General features: G+C 28.6%; 1 protein-coding gene across 3 annotated transcripts in view; it reads right to left on the bottom strand.

Moving 5' to 3' along the window:
• The window catches only part of LOC107445441 (dilute class unconventional myosin), a 130442-nt gene extending 113089 nt beyond the window's left edge, over window positions 1-17353 (bottom strand). For 2 of the 3 annotated variants that reach the window (XM_043053814.2, XM_043053816.2), the window contains exons 1-6: window positions 16966-17353; window positions 13456-13557; window positions 12374-12485; window positions 9122-9178; window positions 6143-6287; window positions 1811-1967 (exon numbers count right to left, since the gene is read on the bottom strand). In XM_043053814.2, the coding sequence (XP_042909748.1) occupies window positions 1811-1967; window positions 6143-6287; window positions 9122-9178; window positions 12374-12485; window positions 13456-13557; window positions 16966-16992 (600 nt within the window). In that variant the 5' untranslated portion in view covers window positions 16993-17353. Of the gene's footprint in view, window positions 1-1810; window positions 1968-6142; window positions 6288-9121; window positions 9179-12373; window positions 12486-13455; window positions 13558-16606; window positions 16803-16965 lie in introns of those variants that run through there. The other variant, XM_043053815.2, reaches the window with a different exon arrangement.
• Between the last annotated feature and the right edge of the window lie 5406 nt (window positions 17354-22759).

Genomic DNA, 22759 nt, shown 5'->3' with positions numbered 1-22759 from the left:
GATTATATTAGCCATTATAAAATAATCAAGAGATTTTTGGTTCGATATCAGAGGGTGGAAAATGAAGCCTGAAATTTAGAGTATCTTGCAAAATGCTACAGAGTTGCACATGAGACTGCTAGAATCTCACCGAACTCAGCTCAGTAGACGCACACTTGGACTCTTAAGTATTTCCTCAAACATGTAAAATAAATGGAGTTTTTATACGATATGGACCGACAGTACGCCAAAATAGATTGTGCTTGAATGAATTGTGAATAAAGTCGAAAGGAACAATGTGAAAAGCAAGCTTTTGCACAATACGTCCAACCCCCCATGGCAGAATCGCAGCGACATGGCGACATTGTCACAGAGCGTTACAGAGTTCTTACAGAAAGATTTTTCTTTCGAAAAGTTAAAAAAAAAATTACCTTTATTTATTTTTTGACAGAAATTTAACAGTTATAGTTGAATCATGCATTTAGATAATCGCTTTTTGGCACGCTCAATATGCGCCGATAGTATCGTAAATTGATGCATTGTTTCGATTGTATTTTTGTCTGTTATTGATATTGATTTTCATGTGGATTTTAAATATCCCGACAAACAACATGGGAAATTAAAATTATGTATTAGAGTATTTACTTTTTAAGGCAATAATTCTGTCGAATTTTATCAGTTATTGCCATTGATTTCTCCATATTTTTTAAATCCGATATTTTTTATACGTTATTATTTTTATGCAACTGCCTAATCAAGAAACGAAACATGCATTTGAGATGTCCGATTCGCGTGATTTTGTCATCGATCTTTTTTTTGCCAAGTACACTAGGGATTTAATGATTTTTAAATTTTTTTTTGTTGTGATGATTAGTTACAAAAAGCGAAGGAAATAATTTCTGCTCCCCCCCCTCCCAACGAAATGCAAAAATATTTCCTATAAAATTAGAATAAAAATTATATGTTCAATGAAGAAAAAATTATATATAGATTTTTTTTTTTTTTGTAGACACAGCGCTTTTGTTATTTTAAATTAGTAACATGCATTTTTATTATTATTAAAGGTATTTTGCAGAAAGGTATTGATGCGATAGGGTTTGCTGTAAAAAGCTGGAAAAATTTTTTGCCTCGGGGCAGGCAATACGTGAAATTCAAATGGAACATTTACTTTTTATACTATGGCTTTATCGATGANTAAACACAGCGCTTTTGTTATTTTAAATTAATAACATACATGTTTACTATTATTAAAAGTATTTTGCAGAAAGATATGAGTGATTGAGAGTTTTGTCGCGGATAGCTTGAAAAAATTCTGCCACAGGGTACGTGCCGAAAATCTATATATAATTGCACGGTAAAGGAAAAAAATCTCGTTCTCGAGAAAGGAAACTTTGGCACTTTTTAAAAACACTAATTAAAAAAAAGCACCTTTAAGGGCATTTGAAACACGATAACTGAAAAAAAGCACCTTTTAGCACTTTTTAAAAACGCTATGCACCATGTTTTAGCAGTAAGAACAAAATATAATACTGATTGTATCTAAAGCAATGTAATATTTATATGCCAAAACAAATATTTTTTTTAAAGATAAGTCAAGAAGAATTAATTCATATTAACAGTAAGCACTCTTCATTTTGATTCAAATGAGTCACAAAAAATATTAATATATAAATTTAACATTTTGTTCATCAAAACAGAAAGAATTATCCTATAATACTGCAAATTAAACACATTTGAATGAAACATAACTATATTATTAGTACAAACAATTTGTTATGAATTTTCTTCTCATAAACTGTCAGTCATTCTAAACAAATAAATAAAAAAATACCTCCATAATTGGATTGGAAGCTAAAACTTTTTTTTCAATCTGCGTCTCTTCTGATGATCCTCCGACAGTCGCAAAATAACGCATTGCATATTTTGCTGACACAGTTTTGCCTGCTCCGGATTCACCACTCACGATGATCGACTGATTTTTGCTTTCTCTGAAATTTATAATAGGATGAATCATACAATAACTGTCTAAAATGCACTGCTAAATTGAAATGCATTGTATGATACTAACTAGCCACCCTGAATAACTTTCAATCAAATAATCAGATCTTCATATTTTAGGACTATATCTTAATAATATGAGGGGGTGAACTCAAATATGTTAATTAATTAATGCAGACGATATTTTAAGTTACGAAATCAGACACAAAAACGTACTTCCTCTAAATGAATATGCAACAGATTCCCCATAGATTGGACAGGAAAGCGCATCAAAGTTTGAATCTCGTTATGTTAATTTTTCTTTTTGCGTATTTTGCCATATCTCGAGAATTTTTTTAAATGAACAGAAAAACTTTTGCCCACAACATAAAACCCTCATAGTTTTAAAATCTAGTAATTTTATTAATCAGGTGCATTGATGGGTGCATCAATGTATTGATTTCAGTGTAAAAACAAACACAGGAAACAATACCACACTTATCTAGGTAATTATGTCAGATACATAAATATACACAGAGTATAAAATGAAAAAGACATCACCCTTTTTGTTCTAATGATTGGATTTTCATGTACTAAGTGTCAATCTCAATGGTTCCTGGGATGAATTCAAATATGCAAATTAATTAGTGCTAACTATTAATTACTAAACTACAAAAACATACTTTCTCTAAATAAACATATGTTTTCTCACATATTTGGAATCCTTAAAATAGGGGGGCAAGAGACTAGGAGCTATATCTATTTAGCGATACTCCCAAAAAACAGTCAAGCAGCAATACCTCTGCAGCTAATTCAAGATAATTATATAGAAATTCAAAAGAGCTAAGCTTACTCTATAGCCAAGCAACTGATAATAAAAAAGAATTAAAGTTTTTGCTCGGAGAGATTTATTTATTGATAGAAAAATAATATCTCTTCTAAGCAAATAAAAAAAATTTTAAGCTCATTTCTGACCCAAAAGCGTTTTCTTTTTAATCTCTATAAAGGAAAACTTGGATCGACTTATAAATTATTTATGATTTTCCAAGAAATTGAGTACATGAACTTTTTATCTAACATTTTACGATAACTTCATTTATATGGAGAGTTCACACTAAAATCAAATTTACAATTTACATACAAATTACAATTTACATGCATATTCACAAGGTTTTTATATAATTTAACAGTATTTCTTTTTTCTATAACTGATAAAATTGGTGAATGCTGAGTGACATTTTAAAAGCATTGAAATATGTAAGTTTAAGAATACCATGTTGTATAGTGTAGTATTCATTGTTTAAGAAATTGTTTCATTCAGCCAAATATTTAAGTTACATAGCTTTTTTTCTTTTTGAAAAGAAATGATTAGCGAATAGCATCTTGATGTTTCGATACATTCTGAAACATAATTGTGCAAAATTACCATAAAATGTTGCTTAACATGTTCTTCATTAAATGATTAGCTACGTTTATCACCAAATATTGCTACTATAATTTGTTTTGTTTTTTTAATTTACAAACTTCTTTTATGATTCTCACCATCACTACATACTCTCCCATGGATGCCACTCTAAAAATATTTCAAAACTTATTTTTTTGATAAATTAACACAATCTAGAATTGTTTACTAGAATTTTCTGACATTTATAGCTCATTGACTCCAGAATGTACTTATCTATGATAAGGATTAAATCAATTATAGAGTTTTTTTCCCCTTCATTTTATTAATTTATTTTTTTTACAGCAAACAAGATAAAAATAACAGATAACCTTGTACATCTATACATATCTCGACTATTTTTTCACTTCATCATTATTTACTTTTTGTCCTATCTCTATAATTTTTTTTTTAAAAAAATAATAACCACAATTTAACTTTGGCCAGCTGTCAAAAACACTTGGAAAAAATAAAAACAAGAAAATTTAGATACAACAATAGTACAAATTTTGTTTAAGCAAACAAGCGCTGAAGTTCAATCTTATTCTTTCATTATTGAGCTTTATCGTTACCTGACCATTTCACAATAATTATAAAAATTACCAATGTTTACATTAAAATGTAATTTTTATTTAACAGAAAAAATGTGCTAAAATTTTAAGGAAATACATAAATTTTAATATTTAAAACAAACTGAAAAGAGACATTAATTTATGAAACTACTGATTTTCTTTCAAGACTGAAGAGTGGCACCCTTGCTCTCCTTAGTTTATAAGGTCCTTAAAATACTGAAATAGAGGTAGCAAAACTAAGAATATAAACTGCATTTTTTTACGTTTATATTTATCACAATGTTCAATTTCATTTACTCCTAATATTTAGTTTCAAAATTTTAAAGAAGATAACTTCATAATTATAATATTGATACTAAGATTCTTTTACTTTTTTAAGGACTACTTGAACCCAGTTAAAATATAAATATTTACTTCTACGAGCGTAAAATTCTTTACAAAATATCAAAAATTTGATCAAGACTTAAATGTAACATTAATGATAAAAACTTCATTGGCTTTTTAAATATGAAGATGAAAATAAATGTCAACATGCTTCAAGCGCTCAAAAATAAGCACTAAAGCTCAAGTATTAACAGGATTGAAAGACTTGTGGTGTCAATTTTTGAATGCTCAAAACAAGTTTGCTTTTAATGTAATCTTCATATTTTTTGATGTCAGTGAAGTTTTTATCTTTTTGCATTAGTTTCTTAGGATTATTCGTTTTGTAACACAGTATATTAAGTTACCTCATGCGATATTAAAATAATTTTTATGTAAGATAGCATAGGCTCTTAGATTGAAAACCTAGTAATAAGTCACAACTTTCTAAAAAAATTAATGCAAGACAATTTTTTTATTACTAGCCTTAAAAAAAACTTTTTAAGGATGTCAAAAAAATTCAGTTTACAATTGAAATTTAAAAAGATGAATGAGAAAAGGGAATGTCCCTTAGCACATCCAGAATTAAAGTTAAATAGATACAGGGACAGTAACTTCAAACAAGTGTTTCGGTCCTTCTCAAAATTGTTTGAAAATATATCTTTTATTTCGGTGCCAAAAATTTATTGTAGATATATTTTAGGGTATATTTTAGATGTACTTTGGCAGAGTTTAATTTCACAAATTATTAGATAATTTGCTAAAAAAAGACTATTCAAGGTATATGAAATAGCATGGCTTTGGAAACTTTTTACAATTTCATTTTTTATATTTGTTGTTTAACAAAATAAGGCATTTTCTGATTAAAAAAAATTATACTATACTAATGTCTTATGAATTGAGCAAAAATTAAAAAATTAATTTTAACAAAAGTAAATTTTTTCAACACATTTCTTTACAAGAGCAGTTTTCTTAAAGTTAACGGTGTAATATATAAGTTTAAACATCAAAATAAAATTGCGGGTCAAATTTTCTAATTTTAAAGACAAAGCAAACAATTGTGGATTCTTATGCTGCACTAATACATATTTACTTATCACAAATCAAACAAATAACAAACAATAAAGTAAATAAATTTGCTTGTTAATTTTAAAAGAAATAGCAGAGGAATTGTTTCCTCCTTTTTTTTTCTTTTTTTTTTCATGGAACAGAATAAAAGCAAAACAAAATCGATATCACTAACAGTATAAAAGTTATAATGGCTTTCATGTATAAAAAATTCAGTTGTGTGCAGGCACTTATTTATGGCCTCTGACAGAGAGGCAAAGTATTGAATTCTAAGCATTGTTTTATGCTGAATCAATAACATAAAAACTAATCTCAAAGAACAAATTGCTTAAAAGTAACGAGGGTTTTATATTAATGAAGGTTAAGGAAAATATCTTTCGAACGTCAAAACTATTATTTCCATCAACTTATGTTTGAATTCAATAAAAAAAAAATTGCATTCTTAAATAACACTGACAAATTTGTAACTTAGTACTCTTTTGACCTTAATAATTTCTAAACTATAATTTTGTCAATTTGAAATCTATTTCCATCAATTCAACATTTAAAGAAAAAAGTGTGTAATATCTCGTTTTCCAATCTATAAATACAAAAATTATAAAATATTTCATTAAATCTCAAAAGCTTTTCACATATCATTTACTACAGAGTATCTCATAACATTCTGCATACAATAGGATCTAAAACAAAATGTTAAAAAATATTTTCAGTTGCTTTAAGAAATGAATAATAAATAAAGCTATACCTTTCCATTTGTGTATAAGCTTCTTCAGAGACTGCAAATATGTGAGGGTCAAGGTCACCCATAGACTGACCCCTGTATGCCATGATAGTGTCAGTGCCATAAATAGGGAGGGTCTCATAAGGATTGATCGCCACCAACACAATACCTTTTTTGAAAGAAAAGAATAGTACTTAATGACGTCCAATTAAAATAAAGTTGAGTATAAATACAATCAAATTCTCAATGCTCATGATAAGTGCGTCATCCACTGAAATTAATTTTTGTGTTTCGAAAATGAAGCCTATGCGTGTAATCCTATACACTGCTTGCTCTTTTCTTTTTACCACAACTGGATTTTTAATATTGTAATTCTTCATCTTTTTAACATTTAAAATTTTCTTTTCTATAACTAAAATGTTATTTGTACAAATTTTACTTCAAACACTGAACACGTGGACATAAAAAAATTGCAAAACAAAATGGTTAATGATTGCGTTCAGACGTGCACCAGGATAAGAAGGATCACAATGACTAGTATAAAATAAGTTAATTTTCAGGGGTCTATCCAGGTTAAATTTACTACCGTTTAGTGGTACCTTCACAAATTCCACTTTAGAAAAAACGGTAGCTTTACAAATAAAAAAGCAAGTTCTCATGCAAACCCCATTCTTGTTGCAATCTATGGAAAATAGGAGCTTTTCTGCCAGATTTCTTTTACAAAAAGGTAACATGTGTTTGGTGGTAACTCTAGCCGGTCACTTACACCATATCAAAGCGAGTTTTTTTTTTGCCGCATTTTTTAAAATGAAATGGCGAGGCTGTCCCTCTATAAAGTTTACAGGAAGTCGAAATTCGAGCATTATCTTAAACACTATTGTAAATTTATTCTAACGGACCTTTATTTTTTTATGAACCATTTTTTTCTCTGTGAAACTGTTTTCTATATGACCCACAGTTGAAAATGTTCTTATAATTAAAATAACTTTCAGTACTAGTACTGTTAAATGTATGTTTCATTAAAGTTGAAATTTCACTATGGATTTTGAAATTTGGAAACAATTTTTAGCTCAAAATTTTACAGTAGCAAAATTTTTTTTGAATTTAAGGGGAAAAATATATATAAATTTACCAGTCAAAAATGACTTTTATTTGTAGTGAAAATTTTTGAAAATATTTTCTTACTTTACCCTATTTTTGCATTGATTTTTTAATATAATTTTTACAAATTATGTCTACATTTTCACAAAATAGGTACCTCTTAAAAAAACCTAGACAAACCCCTGATTTTCTAAGCAAGCAAGAAAATTCCTAGGATACATGCCTAAAGAAAAGTGTTTTATTGAATTTTTGTAGTATCGCCACAGCAGTAAGAAATGAATTACATATCACTAACTAATTTACAAATAAAACTAAACTAAAATTGGTACCTTCAAGAAGAAATTTTTTTTCCTGAACCAAAATAGAATTTTATTACAGGCAGCGTAAGAAATAATATTAAAAAAAAAAAAAAAAAAAAGATTCTAAGGAACACTACTTGGTATTGAACATTAAATATATCACTTAAAATAATTTTCAGACTTAATGATCGTGTAACATTCATTACTTATTATTTAATTTGAATAATAATTCATTATAACTAATTGAGTTAACAATGGAATAAAACACTAAATTGATCTTAATTAAAAAAATTAATTAAAAATCAAAATTAAACAACAAGTAAAACATTTAAAACATACTTAATTTAAGACTATAATTTTGTATACTGTGTAATACATTTTATGTTCTGCATTACATTCTAATGATTTTTAATTTGGTGGTTTTCTCCAGTGAAACCACCCATAAATTCGAAAACGGGTAAGCAATAAAACTAGTTTTCAGAACAAAAAGATGTGATCGCATAATTTTTATAGTTAAGTTTTAACCCCCAACCTGGATAACATTTAGTAAGACAAGTATTAGTAAATAAACACACAAAAAAAATCATATAAATTCTTGTTAAATGTATACACAGTCTCAAAGAGCCTTCCATTATAATATGATGTTTATCTTGCAATTTCAACATCCATCAGGACACCTGCACTGAATATAATCTTTTCATATTTAATATGGCAAAATTTTAAATAAATTCGCAGCACTTGTGTTTCACTAACTAAAAACCATTAATTATTTGGATGTTAAACTTAAAATCCCCTTTAAATAAACGATTGACCCCAAGAGATTCTAGGTAGTAGATATAATTTTAAAAAATTAATACAGATTATTTCACATTCATAACCAAAAGTGTATCTGCATTCATATGTTAAAAATGATACATTTGTGGTTTTTGCAACAACAAAAAAAATTCTATAAAGGAACAATAAATTTATGGATCATACCTTTCTTTGAAAATTTTAACCATTCTTTATTGTCAAATACCAGGGGCCGCTCCAAGCCAAATTTACTACCATTTAGCGGTACCTTCACAAATTCAACTCTAGGAAAAACAGTAGTTTTACAAAATACTTTTCTTTAAAAAAATTTTTTTGTATCCCGTAAGAAACGATAAATCCAAATTTTTGAGTTGATTTTTTAATAAAATTTCCCTCAGTACTGCCAGACAGAGCCCTGAATACTTCCCTTGTGCTGTTTACTTTCAGGTTTCAAAACATGAGCTATTTTAATGCATTTATCGAAAAAAGTGCTGATCCGGACCAGAGTATTATTTTTAACCAATAAAATATTATTTTAAAGAATATTTTTACACTTGTATTGACCTTAAAAAAAGTTGTAGTAATTATCATTAATCTATTACTTCATTCTTATTTATTTTAAATAAAGCATTACTTTTTTAAAATGAGTCTAAAATTTATTTATGAAGGAGAAAATATTTCTTTCCTTGTGTACTCACAATAGCATTAGAATGTCTTTTCATGCCCTAAGATCTTTATATTGATCACTGACTGATCTATTTTAGTTAAACAAGCTGACATAAATAATTTAAAAATAAATAAATAAACTCACCACAATATGTATAAATTGCATTTTGGTTGCAGAACCTCACTTGTAGATTGTAGAGAACTAAAAATCAATTATTTATTTCATTAATAACATGCATGAACCAAAAACATTATTTTAAGCTAAATAATGCATAAAACTAAATTTGCATTATTTTTTTAAATATTTATTTTAGAATTTCGCTATTAAGCAAAACGACTACATTTTTTTAATTAAATAAAAAGTTTAGCGATGTTTTGAAGTTTTAAAAGTAGTTAATGATTTAAAACTTTGTTTAAATCTTTTAATTGTTTTTTTCCCATATTTGTTTTTTATTTTATTTTAATACACGTAAGTAAAATATTTTGTTAGAATTTTATTACTTTTAATACATTAAGTTTTATGTTGTTTTTAATTTTAAAAAAATAAATTAAAACAGAGCTTGTACTTGTTTTTGCTTTTAGACATCAGTCTGAAGTCAATCCATTATTATTATTTTAAATGAAAAAATAAAGCAATGCTATTGATATTATAGAAGCATTTTTTTTCAGAATTAAAATTTTTGCTTGTTATAGATTTATTTTTATTTTTAATTCAGTTAAAATTTTTGAATCAAAGGGAACAATTTTCAAACAAATGTTATAACACGATATATATCACAATATTGCGATGTCTAACAGACGATATATCAAAATATAAAATTTCTTACATCGTCTAGTTCTACTAATGGCATATTTCTTTCCCAATTTCAATTTAATATTGGAAGATTTTAGCGAGTTGAACTAATTTTATTTTGAGGCCATTTTATATAAAATTTTGCAGCAAACTGTAAGCCATCTTTCTAAAAATAAAATTGTTTACTATTTGAAATACCATAGTATAAAATTTTTTGTGTGGTTGTTCTAATGAGAGAGGTATTTTAGAAGATCTCTTTAATAACACTGTCTGCCAAATTTCAGTACAAGATGGACAACAAGATGGTTTTCGTTTAGCTTGCAGGTGATATCAAAATTTTGTGACCCATCTTAATAAAATTCAGGTGATTAATAGTTGTTAACTGTAAAGGCATTCACTAACTTCAACAGACACAGGAAGATTTCTTCACCTTGTTCCCAGCATTTAATGGTAATCACCCTAACAATTATTTTATTTAATGCAAGAATTTATAAAAATGATGTAAAATATGGTATTCTACAAACATTGTAAACTATGAACACTATGTTAAACATAAACTTAAATAACATATTAATTATTATATAAATTAATAACAGTTTCAATAAAACATCAATATATTAAACCAAAGATGAACTAGATCAGTATATTAACTCTTATGTATCAGGATGTCTCATTATATTAGAAGGAACTGTTGTTACAAAAGCAATGTTGCTTCTTCTGCATTGATAACCTCCCATATAAACAAAGTTTGAAGTTTTGTCCTTATTTTTGCTTACCTCTAGACAAAGCAGTATTCAAATGAGATAGTTGTTTTGAGTATAAATCCTAATTCGTCATGCTTAAAATTTATTAGTGTCTTTCAACCCAGCTTAAAAAAATCCCAGAAAAATTTAAAACCTATACTATTGAAAATGTTCTGAATAATTATCTATGCATCTTTACTTTAGTATAAAAACAAAAATCAATAAAAACATTTCAACTAATAAAAAGTATTCGAAAAAAATACTGTTGTATTGTGTAAAATAATTTCAAAGGCACCATACCGTTCTAGACAACATCAAAATCTAATTTGTTACCAGACACAGCTAATAATGCCTAATATCTTTTCCTAAAATGGCCTAGCATACTTAAGTACAGAATAAATAACAGATCTTTTTTTTTCTCCAAATATTATTAATCTCAAACATAGTCTAAACAGGTGTAAGAACACACAATTTTTAAAAAAAGCTAAAAAATAATTGGGAATAAGAATTTACGAATTTTGCGTTATACACTCCTTTGAGAATTAACGATGCAAAGAACAAAAATTAATTTATTAAGAAATTCAACTGTTTTGAAATAAATTTTATATATTGGTAATACTTTACAAAATGCATGGTACTGAGCTAAATCAATTCCCATTAATTTCTTGATAAATTCAACATTTCACCACTTTTTTTTCTTCATGACCATAGCATTTTTGGAAGTTATTGCTACACATTTCCACACAGTTTTCAAAATATAAATGATTTAATATGACTATCGTACAGCGAATTTTGAATCATGCAATTGAGTAATCACTTAGTATGGCACACTTGGTGAGAAGATTGCACGCGGTTTGTAATTTTGGCAGCTATATCTACAGAATTTATCTCGATATTTTAATACACCATCTACTGAGAAATCAGTTCTGGGTCCAGTTGATTACCGACGATTCCCCAACGATTCGTCAATGGTTTTATCGGCAGTCGTAAATACCAATTTTCACATGGTTTTTAAAATCTCAATGTTTTAATACAATATTATTTTGATCCATGAAATTTGAATCGCACATTTGAAGAATCACTTTTTAACGCTCTCAATTATTATCGATTCACCCCAAAACTAGAGTGGTATAATCAATTGCATTTTCATAAGTTATTAGTGACACAGATTTTCCCATGGTTTTTAAAAACCTTGATTTTTAAATGGTAACATTGCTTTGTACGTGAAAATTTCGGATTCATAATTATTTTGCACCGGAATTTAGTTCCGAGCGGAATCAAGAGTCCGTAATACGGTCTAATTGACATTTATGGATTTAGAATGTCACGAGAGCTTCATTTCGATCGAAAGGAGATTTCATGAAGCTGGTAATAGGGCCTCAGGTGGTTTTGTGAAAGGCACTTTTAACAGTTATTGCTTCAGATTTCCACATTGTTTTTACACTTTCCTTTTTTTTATGTGTTTATTTTCACGTGTACGTGTAAATACGTGTTTATTTTCATGCTGTAATGAAATGTTGCCTTTGTTTCTATGCTATCCAATTTTTTTAATAATATAATTGTAAAAAATGGACAAAAATAATACAAAATTTGGAAGGCTGGTAAAAATCATAAAAAGGATTCTCATTTCTGAGTAAAACAGTGTTCTTCAAAACAATAAAATATCAATTACTTTGAATTTATATAATATGGTTTTTCTTATTTGCTTGTTTTCAAAGCAACACGTTTCTTAATGTTGAATGTGTAAAAATGCCTTGCTCATTTAGGCTGGTAGCACCCCACATCCTCACAGAACAAATCTGCATTCAAAGAGTTACAATAAAGTTCAGAAAATCATTAGTAATAAAATATAAATCATTACCTCCAGGTTCATGCAAGTATGATAAGGATGTAAGATCATTTTCACCAATTAATATATCAGGATTTCTTAAAGGAGGTAACTGATCCTCTGATTTGATTTTAATTGTCTGCTTCTAAAATAAAGAGAGAGAAAATTTACATAAGATTTTATAATTGCAGTATCAAAAGATTTTTTAAGATAAAAATTAGTAATGGTAATGCCATAATAAGAATATCAGTCAAGGTTTTTAGAGAAGAAAAAAATAAATAGCTTTTTTAATATAAACCTGAAGGTTTAAAAAAATTACTTTATTCGCAATAAAGAACTTTAAAGGATTCAATTTTTGAATGATTTAAGCTTTAATAAGATTATTTAAAAAAGAAAAGTAGCTCAAACAATTATAATCACTTTTTGGACAAGTTTAGAAGGATCTTATTTTTGAAACATATCCATGAAAAACATCTTTTTATGAGTGACCATAGATTATATGTTAATAAAAATGTTTTACCTATCATGCATCACTAATAAATCAATAATTATCATATACATATTATAGGTAACAATATTTAAAGTAGAAATTGTCTATCAAATGATAGTCCGTGAAAAAATATTTCAGGAAAGAAATTAATTTTCTTCAATAAAATGTTTTTAAACATCATAAAAATTATTTAAATAATTTTTTTTTAAATTTATAACATAAAACTTACTAAATGTTTAATAGCTTTTGTCAAAATGACTAGAATAAATTTTATCAAATCAACTATAGTGAACAAAGCAAAGTATGGTAATAATTTGTTTTACAAAAGATATTTGCATTACTTACTTTTTAAATTTGCAGATTTAAAAGAAAAGCATTTAAATATGGTGCAATTAATTTAATGTCTGTTTAAGTAGTTTAGAATATTGTGAAGGGTCCGTTTTTGGAAAAAGAAACTTTATGAAAAGTCTGTAAACAAACCCAATTTTTTTTCTAAATTAACTCTTGAATTAGAACTAAAATAAAGAATTTAATCTTAGAACAGTACATATTGAACAAACAATTATTATGTGTTATTACATTATTTTAAAAAAATGAAAAGCAGATATAAAAAAAGCAGTCTTACCCGCCCATCTTCTAGCTCAACGCTTAGTTCCTCTTTTTCAAATTTTTCAACTTGTGCACCAACCCATACATGTTCAGGATCAGGTATCCAGATGCGAGCACCCTTTAAAACAAATAAGCATTTAAACAGATTTCAAAATATTACATTCTTCCATAGCATCCATGCATCATATCACACATAAATGTCTAAAAAACTATTTATTTAGTGCATTCTTTATGGTTTTAGCTACACAATTCAAACAAAAAGTTCTTAATTCAGCCCATAGTCTTTTTTTTTTTTTTAAAATAGCTATAAACGCATTCATTTTAATATTAGTTACAAATAGTGTGGAATAACTTAAAATTAGTCTATAAAGAATATAGAGGAAGGATTTAACTCAATTTCGTACTTTTTAAACATAATATAGACATATGGATTGAATAAAATAGTTTAAACCATAAATTGATTGACTCTATTTATTTTAAAAAATTTATGATTCAAGAAAATTTGTTGTATGATAGTGTGTATAATAAAATAAAAAATAATTTTCTTTGAATTAAAAAATAATTTTAAAAAGTTTAAAACAAGCTTAATAATATTTTCACATTTACTAACAAAAAAGAACTGTGAATCATTCTTTTATTTCCAGAGAGGCTCTTCTTTCCATTTTCCAATCATCTTTGTCAACTCATTCAGAAGCAGAAATTTTCTTAAAAAACAAAACTTATTTCAATTCTATAATTTTTAGTTTCGATGATGCGAGGATGTGGACCTTCGTTATCTAATAATAATTATTTTCTTTAAAAATTTTTTCCATATAGTTATTTTTTTTTTGCAAAAAAAAAATAAATAAATAAATAAAAAGTATACGAATACAAATATTAACAATTTTTCACTAAGGCTAGATGCATTAAGATTTTAATTCCAGATACGGGACACAGGTGGCACTCTTAATCATAGTCTTTGCAGTAATTCATTTGCTACAAAATGATTTATATATATTAACACGTTATTATACATGTTCTTCCGATAATCAAAAATTGAAAAATAATATGGCCCACACGTTTTGAGTGTCTCAATAATTTCAGCTTATTTTCATATGTTCCGTTATATATTTAATCATTTTAGTTCAAAATGCTCTTTGAACATGAATTTCTAAATGTAAAACGAACAATTACTCAACATACACGTACGCGTCAAATTACGTTATTTTGATTATTTTATTAAATAAAATATTATAGTGAAGATATTTCTGTATCGATGCATGTTTGTGCCAAATATTTGCACCAGAGGCCAATAGGGTTTTAGCTTAAAAAACATTTAAAAAAAAATGTTGCATTTTGCTAGGAGGGGCTACGAGTTTATATTTTAGGTTGGTCACCAATACAGAAATCTTTTTTCTTATATTTGATTCTTCATATATAACTCTCTTCCTTTTTTAATTTTAAATATTTATTTTACCCGACATTAAATAATATTTCATGATGCTAGTTTAATATTGAATCAATTATTATTAGAATCACATAAAGATTTGAATAACTACTCAAATACTATTTAGTAATGAACTTTTAATACTGAAACTAAAATGAGGTTAACCAGTTGAATATTCATTAATAGCCTAAATAAACGAAATTAACAAAATATAGGCAATGACTTTTTAAGTTTACACATTACCTATTTAAATAAAATATCTTTGTTAGCATAATTTTTATTTATTTTCAATTTTTTTTTAAGTCATACAGCTTCAGAAAATCCAAACTATAACATTTGATTAATTCATAAATGTAGAATACTCCAAAAAAATAATAAAAAATTACATATCTAGTAGATAAAAAAGGAACATGAAGTAATTTAACTTTTAGATTAAAAGTATTATTTTATTGTTGAGGTAGGTGTTTATGAAAAGTCATCATTTGAAGTGGATAAAAAAAAAAATCCTGGTATTTAACAAGAGATTCCTGCACAAGTTAACTAACACATGCCAATCATAACCTTGAGCACATAGAATCTCAATTGCCTGTTATTTTTGGTTTGAACAGTTTATCAACAAGAAAAATCAAAAAGGCAACCAAAATCTATTTTTCAACATTCCAATGAAAATTTTAGGCACTTGGGCATTGAAAGATGTTTTAATAACTGTTTAGTTTGACAAAATGATTCATATCTTTTGAATTTATTTTAATTTGTTATACCTTTATGTCTATTTAATTTAATTAACTTCCATAATTTTGAAAATTATTTTATTATTTGAGGATTACAACTGGTTAGCATACAAATTTTTTTTCAAAAAATTATACATAGTTTAAAAATGTTTTATTTGAGTTTTTAGGGTAATCATAAATAGTTTAAATTTGTTGAAATTATTGCATCATATCTTAAAAATGATTTATTTTATGTATGTGAAGATTTTTAATTCACTTTAAAACATTATGTTATAGGGGTCTAAAATATTTTTGTGACCGGGGGCCCAGCATGCTATTAAGACGGCCCTGCCTGGTGTTGGCTATGATCAACAAGATGGTCTCCTTCTGTAATGTTTTTTTAGTCACTCGCCTGTCCAGAAGACCTTGCGATCATTCAATCGCAAATTATGACATTAAAATCTTTCCATGCCTTATTTAGCCACAACAAAACTAAAATTTAAGAAATCATTTCTCTCATTTAGACTATATCTGGTTCAATTAAAACAGAAGAAGATTGTGCCATTAAGACTAACACGACTTCATAATAATTTATGAAAAAGTTCTTTAGAGGGCACACAGTTGGTTCTTAGAGTCAAATAATACATTAAAATAACTGTTAATAAAAATAAATACTGTAGAGTCAAATAATACTGTAAATAACTGTAAACATCTATACTGTACTCACTGTATATCTATAATTGCAAAACTTGCAATTATAGATATACAGTGATCCAGAAAAGATATTGAAAAATTATTAAATTCATTTACTGTTTATTTTTGCAACGCCAAGAAAAACAGATAGATCATAACAATCTTTATTTAAGACATTTTTAAGAGTATATATATATAAGTTCAAATATAAGTTTTTCTTAATTTTCTTTGTGTTTTTTTTGTATTTATTTATTATACTATATATATATAAAGCTCATAACTAACACTGAAGTACACAAGAAAAGCATACACATCTTTAGAAACAAAAAATTTCATACTGTATTCATTTCCAGTAAAAATCTTTAGTAGCTCACACAAAAATTGTACAAAAGCTACATAAAAACTTATTTTAATAAAGAATATTAAAAAACGTTAGGTCTGTAATTCATAGATTGAAAATGCTTAGGTGTACTAAAAAGTATCTAAACACATATCTGTTTACAAAACAATGGTCACATCGTATCTCTGTTATATAATACAGAAAGAAAAAAAAAATATTCAGAAACACCATCACGTGAAGAAAGTCGATCACATGCTGAAATATTCCGAATCAAAGCAATGCATTAAACAAGAAATAAGTAATAGCAGACTCAAGTAGATATAAATTACTGATAACAATTTTTTTTAAAAATAATACCTTTGAATATAGTTCACTTGTTGTCATAACTAATCCCGGAATAATCGGGAACTCTATTAAATACTAAAATAATTATCATGTAAATATGAGCGCAGAATGTATAACAATGATGAGTAGGTCGAAACAAGTTTTTGAATGACTCTTGTGAAAAACCGGTTGAAAGTTGAAACAATATCTATTCAAGTTAATTGAGATATTAAAACAATTGAAAGATAAAAATAGATAAATCTGGTCAGTTTTGATCCTAGTATGAATATGTATAGTTCTAAATTCTGGTTTTGCTCTTATACTTCTTCAAGAGAGAGAAGTTTTATAGATTTGCTGGATTTAGTTTATCAAAAGCAAAACTCACAAATATAAATAGGCAGAACACTGCTGTCTACGCGGGAGGGGGGGGAGTTGTGGGTAAACCCCTATCACGTGATAACATGTCATTCCCACTGCACTTGCTGATTTGAAAGCGCACATCTCGTGGGTCTCTCTCATTACAGGAATTTGAAACTAATTTTTAACCTTAGTTTCTACTACAGAATGGCAACAAAGACATAAGAACATCCGGGTAATTGGGCTAGAATCTTGGGTCTTGGTTGCAAGAATTTGGAAAGGTACCGCCAAAGAACTTATACAATCTTTGGTATCGCGTTTATTGGGAATTAAAATAGAAATTAAAATAATTTTGGACATGCGCGTTTGTGTTTGCGCATAATCTTGTGTTTGCATTCGTTTCGAGAAAAAAAATTCACTAGAAAAAAGGGGATTTGTGCTTAAAAAACAAATTAGACGAAAATGTTTTCGAATTTTCAGTTATTTTAAAATATAAAAATAAGAAAATTATGTTTTCTTTGCTATGATTATGATTTATTTTCAAATAAAATTATATCATTTTGATATTAAGAGTATGTTAACAGTTGCTCTTAATTACTTTTAAATTATGAAATATTCCTTTCAGTGGCGTACGCAGAATTTTTTCAAGGGGGTGTTCATAATTTTCTGAAACTACTAAAAGAAGTTTGAGTCTGTAATAAAGCACTAATATTTCCCTAATTTAGACAGCTAGACAATTTGTACTTTTTATTTAGACAAAATTGTTTAGTTAAATTTTGATTTAATTTTTTAAGTTTAGGAACATAATGTAATATCTTCTGAAAAAAGTCCAATGTCAAATGGGTGAGAAGTAACACTTTGAGGACCACTTTAACATTCATCAGATTTTGTTATGCTAGAAACGTTTTCTTCAACGGAAGTATCACATTTCTGTACAACAGAAAAACTTACATTGGTACTAGATGCTGTCACCTCACTNAAACTGTTTATTATACTGGACAATTAAAATTAAATTAATTTTAAGAGGCTACAAATATTAAAAAGTAACTAAAAAATATTTAACTAATCCAGTATAAAAGGTCATACATCCAAACTATACCGTCCAGTGGCTTTAGGAATAGTTTATCATAGTTATCAAGTTATCATAGTTATCATAGTAGTTTATCATAGTTATCAATATATATATATATATATATTGGCACAGAAATATCCGCTCTATGCTAGGATCTCAAAGTTTCGAGCTGGAATGAATAATTTCAACGAGCACAGTATCTCCAATGGTATTGTTACTGATTTTTTCAATAGTCGAAATAGTGGCGACGACGGGTTCGGCATTTGAATGAACTGTTTGTTAAGACAAAACAAAACAGATTTAGCGACAAGCGGCAGAGATAACTCTTAGTCTGACTGACTAACTCCACTTTACTCTGTTCCCCCTTTTATATAATTTTTCACCGCATCTCCAAAATTCTCGAATTGTCTCTAAGACGGCAGAACGTCTAGGATTCCAGAATCATCGCGTAAAGACCTCGCGAATGACAGCTAGTCTCGAAAACTATACTGGCAGGACAGAAAGGAACCAGTCCGTAAAAGTATCACGTGAATTTGGTTTCAAAAGTACAATCCTATTATTGTAAATGTTTTTTCAGTATTCTGAGAAATACCGTGAGAAAAAAAAAGTAGGCATAAGGCAAATAAAAATATATAATCTTAAAAAATAGTAGCATGCATAATTTCTACTAAAATTTTTATTTTAGCCATTTTATTTGAGCTCAAGGGGGGTGTTTAAACCCCTAAACCCCTCTCCTGCGTACGCCACTGATTCCCTTATAATACCATAGCTGCAATATTTGTAGGGTTAAATGGGCCGAACATTCGTACCTAAGAAATTTTCATAGAGATTGGTCAATGAAAATTTTATTCCCAACGGGGAAACAACGGGTGAAAAACCTTTTTATACGGCTGACCGGGAGAGTGTTCTAAATAGTCGGGGGAACACCGTTTATGGCAAGGCCTGGAAGTAAGGGCTGTGCGCGGATTCGTTGGGCGGGCTGATGCGGGTTTGAATCTCGGTGGTGGTCAGTTTTTTAATTTTTTTTTGTTTCTTGTTTTGCTTGTTATTTTTTTAATGTGATTTTCGATATTTTAAAGGGTTTTACAAGTAAAAAAAAATTTGTTTTTCCTTCGGGAAATAGTGAATAATGTGCACAAAAGACAAAATCCGGGAAAATTTATTTATTTATGTTGTATTATATTGTTTTATTTAAACTTCTTTTTCAATATTTTCGATTCTTGAGAGTGAATAAGGAGTTCTATATATAAAACCAAGTTTCTTTGTTAAAGAGCGAATAATGGATGAAAATGGGACAGAAACGGCCCGGGTCGGTAACTCCGTTTAATATCAAGCTATAGTGTTCAAACTAGGGTCGAAAGTAGGGTCCCAGGAGCCGAACAATCGTAGAAAGGAAATTTCATAGAGCAATTAGGGGCCCAGAATGGGCCCAAAATCTTTTTGTTTGATTGACCGCGAGAGGGTTCTTTAAGCTAAATATTCAGGGGAACAATGTATATGGTGTGAAAAAGGGGTTAAGACTGTGCGAGTGCAAGATTCGCTGAGCGGGCTGGTGCAGGTTCGAATCACGGCGGAGGTTAATTTTTAAATTTTTTTTTCTCTTGTTTATTTTATATTATATTATTTTTTAAATGTATTTTTCGATATTTTAAAGGGTTCTATATGCAAATTTTTTTTTCTTTCGGGAGATAGCAAATAATGCGTAAACAAAGGAAAAATCCGGGATAATTTATTTATTTATTTTATTTTATACTATTTTTTAACTTCCTTTTAAATATTTTCGGCACTGTAGCTTGAATAGGGATTTCGATAGATAAAAACAAGTATCTGTCTTTGCTAAAGAGCGTATAATGGATGAAAAGGAGGCAAAGATGGCGGGATCGGCACTCAGATTTCAAGACCACGTATATCCCTTTAATATTTAACTATAATGTTCAAACTGTGGCCGGAAGTAGGTCACTATGGGCCAAACAAATGTGCTAAAGGAAATTGTTACAGAGCAATTAGGGGGGCCGCAAGGGGTTCGAAACCCTTTGGATTGCCTAACCGTGAGAGTGTTCCTGATGCTAAATAGTCGAAGGAAGACCGTATAAGTGTAGTCCATGTTGTAGGACGGTGCGCAAAGTGTTATTCGTGGAGCGCGAGATGGCACAGGCTCGAATCTCGGCTTTGGACAATTTTTAAATTTTTTTCTTCTTTTGTTTATTTTACAATATATTATTCTCATATCAAGTTTGTATCACTATCGAGTTTAGCGTCACCTAGGCTAATAATCTAGGGTAATACGAACAAATTAATGTATATTTCCTTGCATATGTACATATTTTTAGAAATTTTGACACCTATCTAATGACTTGAAATTAATACCAAAGTTCTCTGGTGCACCATAAAAGTATAAAAAATCTTTAAAGTGTCCGCCAAATGACCCCCTCATATGCAGCATTTGCTATTAATTGGAAAGCAAAGGAGAGCAATGCCTAGAATTGAAATTGACAAAAGCGTATACTTTAAAAGCATCCCCAAAGAAAATTTTCCGACCCTACTTATATGATATTTGCATCACTATCGATAGAAGCGACACTTCAAAGTAGGCCAAAACGAATTTCCCCCTTCTTTCTCACATCAAGTTTGCATCACTATCGATTTTTGCAAAACCTAGACTAATAATTTAGAGTGACACGGATAAATTAAAAAATTTTTAAAGATGTCTAATGTATATTTCTTTGCATATGTATATATTTTTAGAAATTTTGACACCTATCCAATGACTTGAAATTAATAAAGTACTTTTGTGAACCAAAAAAATGTAAAAAATCATTAAATTGTCTGCTAAATAACGCCCTCGAATGCAGCATTTAATATTAATTGAAAAGCAAGGGAGAGCAGTGCCTAGAGTTGAAATTGACAATTGCGTTCTTCAAAGCAGGCCAAAATGAATTTTCCCCACCCTTCTCATATCAAGTTTGCTGCTCTATAGATTGTAGCGACATCTAGGCTAATAATCTAGGGTGACACGGACAAATTAAAAAGACTTTTAAAGATGTGTATTGTACATTTCTTAGCATAGGTATATATTTTTAGAAATTTTGACACCTGCGACACAGCCACCGCTATCCCAGGGATATCCAAACACGTCTGTTACTTATCCAAATATCNAGAAATTCTCAATTAAAAATTTGTATCGTTTAATAATAAATAATACAAATTTAGTAAATAAGCATTTTTTAAATACTTTAGTAAACAAAAATGAAATATATCTCTCAGACATTCAGGGTTGTCTCTGAGATATCTAAAAGAATATCCTTAGGATATCCAGAAACTAAATATAACAGACATCTGAACGATGTTGGAGAGATATCAATGTTTAATTTAAGATATCCCTTGGATAACTGTGATAGGCCAAAGATATCTGTCGGCTGTCTCTTGGATGTGCAGCAGACATCAATATCCAAATATCTGCAAGACATCACACAGATGCGACCCCTGAATTTCTGTTGGATATTTCATGGATATTCAGACGTCTCAGGGATCTCTGATGGATATGGCAATATCCAGTTTTTTATCCAAGAGATATCTCAAGGATGTGCTGTGGATATTTGTGGCTGTGTGGGAATGCCTATAATTGAAATGGATAATAGCGTAAACTTTAAAAGCATCCCCAGCAAAATTTTTCCAACCCTACTCATATGATATTTTCATCCCTATCGATAGCAGCGACACCTGTGCGAATAATCAAGGGTGACACGGACAAGATAAATTTTTTCTTAAGGATGTTTGATAAATATTTTTTAGCATATGTATATATTTTTAGAAATTTTGACACTTGTGCTATAACTTAAAATTAATAACAAAGTTCTCGCGTGATTCCAAGAAATGTAGAAACTTATTAAAATGTCCACCAAATGGTCCCCTCAAATGCAGAATTTAATATTAATTGGAAAGCAAAGGAGAAACAATGCCTATAACTAAATGGACAATAGCGTACTTTAAAAGTGTTCCAAAAAGAATTTCACGTCCCTCCTCCTACCATATCTGTATCACTATCGATTGTAGCGACACCTGTGCAAATAATTTAGAGTGACGCGGACAAGATAAAAAGTTCTTTAAAGATGTTTGATAAATATTTTTCAGCATATGTATCTATTTTTAGAAATTTTGACATCTGTGCAATGGATGGTGCTTTTTACACTAGGGAACGCTACAAGCTCGGGACTGCCTAGATTTTGGGGTTACTGTTTCAGTTGTATTTTAAAGGCATTTGGCATCATTGTGTTTTGAGATTCTTGCAAACAATGTATTTGATTACTTATTACTTATGTTTACAATGATAACAATACTTGTGTTTACAGTACTAAAAGTGTTAACACCAAGGTAAGATGGAGCACAGCTTGCAACACG

This window comes from Parasteatoda tepidariorum, chromosome 6 (assembly GCF_043381705.1).
Source record: "Parasteatoda tepidariorum isolate YZ-2023 chromosome 6, CAS_Ptep_4.0, whole genome shotgun sequence".
Taxonomy (NCBI): Eukaryota; Metazoa; Arthropoda; class Arachnida; order Araneae; family Theridiidae; genus Parasteatoda; species Parasteatoda tepidariorum.
This window is presented reverse-complemented; position numbering and strand designations above follow the sequence as displayed.